The sequence below is a fragment of the Pholis gunnellus genome (genome assembly GCF_910591455.1).
Source record: "Pholis gunnellus genome assembly, chromosome: 16".
Lineage (NCBI taxonomy): Eukaryota > Metazoa > Chordata > Actinopteri > Perciformes > Pholidae > Pholis > Pholis gunnellus.
The window spans coordinates 17,923,974-17,933,058 of NC_136543.1; the positions used below are offsets into that span (position 1 = coordinate 17,923,974).

The 9,085-nt window shown below is 44.1% G+C and overlaps 1 protein-coding gene across 1 annotated transcript; it reads right to left on the bottom strand.

The window, feature by feature from the left end:
- Nucleotides 1–457: 457 nt before the first annotated feature.
- Nucleotides 458–8,482, bottom strand: parp10 (poly(ADP-ribose) polymerase family member 10). Its single transcript, XM_079176384.1, has 11 exons — nt 8,376–8,482; nt 7,341–7,516; nt 6,754–7,002; nt 6,416–6,646; nt 5,297–6,324; nt 4,953–5,165; nt 3,322–3,448; nt 2,248–3,249; nt 1,656–1,789; nt 1,404–1,578; nt 458–1,311 (listed from the first exon to the last, which is right to left on the bottom strand). The coding sequence occupies exons 2-11, from the start codon at nt 7,513–7,515 to the stop codon at nt 1,013–1,015; spliced, it is 3,633 nt and encodes a 1,210-aa protein (XP_079032510.1). The 5' UTR covers nt 7,516; nt 8,376–8,482; the 3' UTR covers nt 458–1,012.
- Between the last annotated feature and the right edge of the window lie 603 nt (nt 8,483–9,085).

A 9,085-nucleotide genomic window follows, 5' to 3' on the forward strand; every position in this document is an offset into this window, starting at 1 on the left:
TGATTTTACAGAATTTGTAATAAAAAAAAAGAAAAGATCTTTGGTAAATATACTGCCCGGCAGAAGTCACACAGACATAACAATACTCAAAGATTTATGATCAAAGCGCTTCACTAATACAAACGGAGTCAAAAAGGCACATTCATCAAATCAAATGATGGCAGCAAATGCAGCCGGTTTACCGCAGTAAGGAACAGGGCATCAAGACCCATCACATGTACTAACTCAGATTATTCTGTTTTATTTAAATAAGAATACATATGTCTCTTAAGTGCAGTGGGCTAGACTGACAGTTATGTAAGGCTTAACATTTACAACATGTATAAGTAGCTTAGAAAAAAATATATATAATTGTAGTAATTTTCAACAAGGCCTAATTGATCTTTTTGTAAACATGGTTATTGATTTGTAATCACATTTTGTTTTAGGTGCAGCAGTGGACTTGAATCTCTTCTCATATAACTAAGAATAACCTGAACACTTCAGAGTAACTTCAGGGAAACTCAAACCCCAGAAACCCCAAAACAATACATATCATAATTTTGTTTGTATCAAACTTTTTATGTGCACAAACTAATGATTGGGGGAAAGAATTAGCATTGGTGGAAACGGTTACACAGCAGCACATCCAGCGTTGTCAGCAGACTAAAGAATTACATATCCAAACCTTTGTTTGATCCGCATTTTCTGTATGAAGGAAAATCGTGCGGCAAATCATTAATGTTAGATTTCTAAATCATAAATACAACATATTTTGGATGCTTGCGAGTCTAAGCAAAGAGAACCATCATTTGAGTGTGTGGTACCAAATTAATTGTTAATTAATTAAAATGAGCTTCTCTTGATCAGACTTGACTAAACTGAAGAACTGAAGGCGGAGCCACTCATCAAACATTCAAAAGCAGTGCTTGATGACATTTCAAACATGAAAAAGAAGTCACTATAATTATAATAATAATTAGCCCTTTATAAACCAGATTTATGGTTATAAAATGACGACTCGTCCGTTTCCTCAGCGGTGGATTCTCTGGCACGTAATGAGATATTCAGGAAACGCTTGCGTATCGTTGAAGATGACGAACATCCCCGGCTTGGTGATGTCGTCGGTCACGCTGTCGTATCGGAGGGGGATGCCGTCCGTCTCCTTCAGCGGGGCCGTCTTCATCGAATGGCAGCCTTTGGTGTAGTCTCCCGTTAGAACCTTTGACACAAAGATGTACTTGTACCCGTCCGCATTTGGGGGGGAATACTGCTCCTGGACAGACAGCGCCGAGTTGACAGCAAAATACACGCCCTGACCGAAGACGGTGGCTGCGTGGAAGAAAAACAAAGACGTCAGAAATCGACACCCGAGACGAGCTAAAAGTGGGTCAGACAAGAGAACAGCGGCATCACAAACATACCGTTCTTTCCACAGAAGCTTCTGTTGAACCCGTGAACGCAGATCTCTTTCACACACGTCTCACTTGTGCCGTGATAGAGAGTCTGTTCAACCTGCGGATACGTGGCGCGCTGCAGCACGCTCGCCTTCTTCAACTTGTACTGATTGTACAGCAGTCGATTCATGAGCTTCTCCACCTGGTGGGGGATGTTAGTGTTATTACAGACAAACTATGTGTTGCAAAAGATGCTGTTTTTTTTTTTTTTTAAATCACCTTTATGATTCTGATTTTGCTGTGGTATTCCTGTATGGTCTCATAGAAACTCTTCACCACGTTCTGAAATTCGTCGGATTCCTCGTCGACTTTGGTCGCTTCGGGCAGATGTGACAGCAGAGAATATTCCTCTTCTGATAAAAAAGGGTTTAGACATCATCACTGAATTGAGTTGTTGGATTAGATTTTGTTAATTTTATAATTCATATGAATTATCCACAGAGACATTTAGAAAAAAAGCAGTAAAAGATGATCCTACGGGTGAAAAATATAACTGAATACATTAAGAAATGATACTGTTATTTAAATAAATAAAATGGAGCAGCGAGCTAGATGAGAGCAACAAATTCAGCTGGCAAGTTTAGAGAGAAATCACTAAATGACACAAAATGTCAAGGACACAATTATTCAAGATGCAAGAGACTTGCAATCAAAAACAAAAATACCGTTGTGAAGGTAGAAGCATGCTGTCTGCGTTAGCTTTCTTTAACATAATGGTGCATTCAGATATATTCTTGTCTCATAATCTTGTTAAATAAATACACAGAAGAATCCTCCATAAAGCACAAGAACACTGTAGAGTTCTCTTTACCTGGTACATCAGCATCCAAATCCCCTAATTCGGGCAGCTTCCTGGACACTTTCACAGCTTTCCCTGAAGCTATGTTGTACTCCTGCATCTTCTCAAAGTTGATGATGTGGGGCTGATTGTCCAGCAAGATGTCGACCGTTTTCAGCCTCATCCTCAAAGCGTTCTCGATGAACACGGTGGCATCGGGCGAATAGGGCGTCGTGTCTGAAGAGGCCGGGTCGTGATACACCCACTGGACCGTCCTCAGGATGTCCCGGTCGGATATGGAACTGGACATTTTCTCCAGCAGCAGCTTCAAGTCACACACTCCTCCGGTCACGTAGTCCTTGAAGCCGGAAACGGCGATGATGGTGCCCTGAATTTGGATCTCGACTGCGTGCTTCCTCTTGATCATCTCCAGGCACTTCCTGTGGTACTCGGACATGTTCTTCACACACCTGTGCTCCAGTTTCTCCTCGACCTGCCTCTGGCTGACCTTCTTCCCGAAGGCTATGTCCACCCGAATCAGGTCGCAGTTATAGCCGGCGTACACGAGCATCTGTATGGTGTTGGCTGCCTTGATGGCGTCCTGTAAGGAAACATCTGCGCCCTTCGCCACCTTGGGGCTCTTGTCACTGCTAGAAGAGGCCTTGTGTTGGATCATTGTCTTGGATAGCTCCAAGGCTTGCTGCAGTTGTTCCTCCTCCTCCTCCTGGGACCAATGACTGGACTCCATGGAGTACTGGATGGCTAGAGACATTTGGGCCTCTTCTTCGAGGGCGCTAGAAAGGCCGAGCGCTCCGTCGTTCAGCGGGAGTGACCCACTTGTGGTGTTCCCTTCAGCCGAGAGCTGGGAGTCATCCACGACCATCACAGAAGAGTCCTGGTCCGTCAGGCTGGTAGGTCCCTCTGCTGTGTACAGGTCCACGTCGTCCATGTCATCGGGTCGGTCGGAATTGGTCGCCCCCTTCTCGATTCCTTCATCGACGGCTGAGACGATTCTCTTCGCCTCCTCTAAAAGGCCTACGAAAGAGGTCAACAGACTGTTTAAAGCTGCACAGAAATACGGGACATAAAAGCAGACAGAGATATTACCTTTGTCTGCAGTTCCATTATGATCAGTCTGCATTGAATCAGATTTTAAGTCCTGTGGAGAATCATCCACAGGACTTTTCTGGAAGTTGCTGTGGGACATCATGTTCCATGCAGTTTGAAAAATGTCCTGGAATAAAACAAATACATTATTTCTGTAGCAGGAAACCTGAAATAATTCACACTTCTACACTATCTCTACTGATCCGAGTTCGGTATACTGTATAGTGTGAAGAACGCCTCCAGTTGTTACAGATGTTCTCGGTGTCTCTGGGGCGCAGCTGCAAAGTGTGTTCGTTCTGTGGGGATCAATGGCGTTCAAAAACGTCCTTGTTCTTATCTACCTCAATATTTCCTTCATTAACGTTTTGAGAGTTTATTCTGTTTATTTATTCGACGTAGCGAAATCACTGCTTTCAGATCAGTCAATATAACACACACACACACACACACACACACACACACACACACACACACACACACACACACACACACACACACACACACACACACACACACACACACACACACACACACACACACACACACACACACACACACACACACACGGGAATTTATCTATTCAGTGGATTACAATTACCATCAGCACTGAATGGATATCCACATAAAAAGGTGGCAAATTGACCCTTTTATTAAGTTATAGTTAACATTCTGACTCGATACTAACCATACCTGCATTATACAATATTTCTGTACGGTAGAAATTAACATATCTAACTGAGAATACTTTACTTCATAATTTATGACCAAGTTTTAGGGTTCATTTCTACCTTCCCGCTGATTGTCACCGTTCTCAAGCTTGTTTATTGGCTGGCGGCATCCCCAACACTAACTTTTATCAAATTTACATTTTCATTGTGTGGTAAGAAGGAAGTGTTCTGAAAATTCTCCCTTGTTGGTGATTGCAAGGAACATCTGTCAAGCTATGATAAGACTGGAGGCTAAGCTGCAGAAAAGCATCACATTGGCAGAACAATCAATCCCAGAAACAATAAGCAAAAATGGAAAAACATTATGTAAATATGGTGGTTACCCCCCCACCAGTCACCACTCCTCATGTTATTACTGTGACAAAGGAAAACCAAACTCTGTGCTCTCTAAAGCAAATTGTTTCAAAGCAAAATTCTCATGACTGGAGCGTCCGAAAATGCATCAATCCATCAATCTTACAAATGGTTGTGCTTTGGAGAATAGCCAGCAGTAGTGCAGTTAATGGTCTGAAACTACAAGTATGTTTTTTTAATTTATATAACACAGCATGTAACACACTATCTGATGTTTGCCTCGGATGTGCAGTAATGACTTAATCGCACCAGTTAGCCTGATCTTAACAAAACATTTTGAACACAAACATTGTTTTTCATACGTGTGTGTGTGACAACTGAGCCGAGGCTGGCAACGAGCAGTAAGACCTCAAACATCAGTGGTTCACTTCTGCCTTGTGTATGCTGTAAACTCAGCCTCAGGCTGTGCTGCACCTGGCCTCAAGTCTGCGTGTCAAGATGACTGACAACTGGTTTGACTGGCTAACTGAGAGGAAGTGTGGAGGTATATGAATAAAACAGGACACAACACACGAGGAAAAGCTCCGCTCTGCTCCATCGTTACGTTACCTGGTGCGGCAGGTATTCCCAGGGCACGTGCTTTGGGTTGATATAGACCGTAAACTTTGTCTCCATCTCCTTCAGGATGCTCTTGCACTCCTTCTCGTTTAAAAACCTGGTCACTCCTGGGACATTTACTGTGATGGTTCTGGTGCAGATAGAGGACACGACACCTCGCAGCACCTCCTCGGCCATTTGACAAGCAGTAGCGTGGCCATGGAGCTATCGGGTGAAAAACAACGTTAAAACGGCAACAGAAATGAAGGAGACAGTAGCTTGAAGAGCAATCACCAGTGGCATCAAACCACTGCTGCTTACTCTGCTTGGACATGTGATACTGGTGCATCGCATACCTTTAACCCACAAACGTCCTCTGCTTCCAGAGGAAAAATAGACACCTGGTCCATGTCAGCCAACAGCTGATGACAATGGATCTGGATGTATTTCAGCATGCCCGGCTCCATATTGATGACCGTCTCCCTTTCGATGGGTGTCGTAAGAAACTCCATGATTGCCATCTGCTTCTCGCTCTCCATCCCCTTCAGAGTGAACACATCAATATTCCCGGCTTGTTCCGACACCTTTACGGTGGAGAAACCCAGAGCCTGCAGGAACTCGGACCACTCCCTGCAGTACAACATGCACTCGTACTCCGCGTCCACCGGTATGCTGAGGTGACACAGCTGGGATTTTAAAAAGCTACACGCCTGGTCGGCAGAGTTCTGGCATAGGGAGGTTAAAACAACGTTACAGTCTGATACGGTGTACATGGCAGGTGACCCAGTTCGAGTCATAGTTTGCAGTAGATGCTGTTTTACGTCTTCTCTTGCGAGGAGCTGAGCCTGTTCTGGCTCGAGGGTGAGACGAGTCTTAGCCATTTTGACAAAACAGTCCAAGATGGCGTGTCTTATCTGCTCGACCTTTTGTCTGTCGGTCCCCGCAATGTGCACGCCATTGTCTTGGATTTGGATGGTGAGATTCGGGTGAGCATGTTCAGTGTCTCGTCGAAAGGTGCTAAGTTGAAACAAAGCAAGCTTTACTGGGTCAGCAATAGGAATATGGCTCGATGGTGTTTCTTCCTCCTCCGTTTGCTCCTCCATGACTTCCTCTGCCGCCGCCGCCGCCTCCTCCTCTACTGCTTCAGGGGCAGCAAGAGGCGTTGAGGCCACATGAGAGGAGGACTGGCTGTCTGCATGGACCACCATGGGAGGACTGGTCTGCATCTGAATATCCTCAGAGTTTCTCTCAGTCATATCTTGGCTTCCAGTTCCAGAGTCCTGTGACGCTAAACTTTCTGTGGGTAAGAGGAAGTCGAAGTACGGTCTCACGACGAGATCAGCATCGTCCAGCTTGTGCGGGTGGTCAAGAGTAGGGCCCACCGCTGTTAGAAGGAAATACAGACATTTTGGTTATTAAAGAAAACTATGACGAAACAAAAAGAGTTTTAAAAAGGTTGTATAATACAAACTTACATTCATAATTGACAAAGGACACCTTGGCTGTACCAGCTGAAAGCATCGTGACGTCCTTCACCTTCTGATTCCCACCTCGGACGCTCTCAAAGTACAAAGTGAGCAGGTCTGGAGATGTGCTGGGTTGCAGGTTCTCCACTAACACGGAGTCAGTCGGCTCGGTCTCTTCGAGAGTTACCTCGGCCCCATCAAGTTTCCTCTTGGAGATTCTAGCACTAAGGTTTTGGAAATCTACCAAAAACAAAATAAAACATATTAAACAATGCAATGAAAGAAGATGACAACCTGAATATTTGGAAGCACAGAAGCAAAAAGGAAACCGTGTGTGTTTAGTACACCTTTTGAGAGGGGTTGACTGAGCTGAATGAGGATGAAATCTCTCCCGGGCGAGGGATACAGGGTGTAGTCAGGCATGTTCAAGCCCATCATGTTCTCCACATAAAGCTCGATCATCTCCGTGCTGGTGTTGGGGTTGATCCCCCGCAGCAGCAGCAGCAGTCTACATCGGTCCCTCGAGGCCGGCTTTCTCACACTCAGCTCGACATTGTGCAGAACGTGGTGCCCTTTAGACAGCACTCTGGCTGCAGCTGTCAACGTGATCCCAACAGAAATAAAAAGGCAGAATTAGCATACGGTGCTTTAATGACAAATTGAGACACGGTTTCCATTAATCGTCTAGAATTAGAACTTCTTATTCGCACAGTCATGCTTTGTTTCTCCTTAAGGCTGTATAAAGAAGTTGTGATACTGTAAATATTCTACCTTTCACAAGTGCAGACTACCAGTGTTGACTGTGATATTGTTTGTTGATGTTACTTTGTTAGAAATTGGACATTTTGAAGCAGCTAATGTCATCAAATCACAAATATTTATGCACATATTTGCTAAAAATTCCCCCGACAAATACCCTTATGTTGCCACTTGCCTTCTGCCTCTTCAAACAGCAGTATGGCGCGGTCACCGTTCTTCTCCACAGAGACGAGTGGACCCCCCCCAGAGCGCCGCTTATTCTCAAAGTACAGAAACAGCAGCTCCTCATCCACGACTGCCGGCAGCGCCAGCACCTCCACCGTCCGCTCCTCCGGGCTTTCAACAGGCATTCTGAAAAAAATATGAAACGCATGTAAACACATCGTTTATCATCTTTGGGTTTGGGTCAGACCAATCCTGGAACACATCTGTCTGACGACAATGTGGCCTCTGGGGACAACTGCCAATATCTCAGGTGTAAAGGTGATACAACGAATATCCAGGTCAAGTCATCATCTTATATATATCAATACTGTATTTTATAATACATTTAGGAAATATATATTTGGAAAATTAGGTGTTTTATTTTGTAATAAATAATAAGACATTGCATTTGACTCAAATGAACTTTATAACATTCGTATAGACTGCCACACAAGAGTATAAGTAAGTTTCTGTGTTATCTATAAGCAGTTAAACAGAATGTTACCATTTAAAACAAATTTACAGCAAAACAACATTTCAACAAGCAACAAACACATTTCCATTTTTAAATGTGTTTAAGGGGACAGAGTTAAACCTGTTGTGATAGATTAAGGCACACACACATACACACACACACACACACACACACACACACACACACGCACACGACAGGAAGCTCGGCCTCTACAACAGCTAACGTCACACTATGACATGTAGCATGTAATGGTGGTGCATTGAAGATACATTCCACTTCAACTGTTTACCAAATAGAGTCACCTATTCTTCGTCTATTGTTCTTCTACTGCGTGTAGTTTGCCCGAAGCTCGCGTCTGCTCTTTGCTATCGTTAAGCTAGAAAGTGAAACTAGAAAGTTAGCTAGTAGCTACAGCTGCCATGTTTTAAAACACGGAAGCTCTTGTGCGTTTGTCCACACATGATATTTATTCTCTGAATAATAATATACATCTCGCTAACGATATGCAAGGTTTGTTGGAGCATTACTTACTTGGGCTACAAGGAAAACATTGGCTCATAAAGTCGTTCCGCGACAAACGGGTAGAACGAGAGGCGGAGGACTTCCGTGTTGTGCTGCTTGTCGGGCAGACGATGACGTCATTGGCGGCTCGATTTAAAGGGGAACGCACCGATATTCAAGGTTCCCGATCACAATGTACCCCCCAAAGGCCTTAAACCCTGAACCCTCAGGGACTTTCTGGGGTCACCTGGTAAATCGTTGGCCCAATCCCGATGTCACCCCCTAAAGCCTTAAACCTTGAACCCTCAGGGTCACCTGGTAAATGGTTGGTCCAATCCCAAATGTCATCCCCTAAAGCCCTATATTTAAGGTCACATTGCTATGAATTGTGGGTAGTTCACGAGGGCAAAGTCTGCAAAAATGTGGACTTACAAAAAGGGTTCACAAAGTCCTCAAACACTCGACGATTTGACAGTGGGACAGCCCTAAACCCTCACGGACTTTGCAGGAGCACGCCTCAAAGTCTGTGAGGGGTTTATTTGACTTTCTATATAATTATGGCTGCAAGTCCAATAGACTTCCATGCACGACATCATACAGCATTTGATTATGAGCTTATACGTGCTTGATGATGATGAGTTCTCCATACTGAATGTTAACTTCAATAGAGTTTGCATTGTGTATCTTATGAGTGAGTTCTCAGACTGAATGAGACCCAATATATATGCTGTAATGCAACT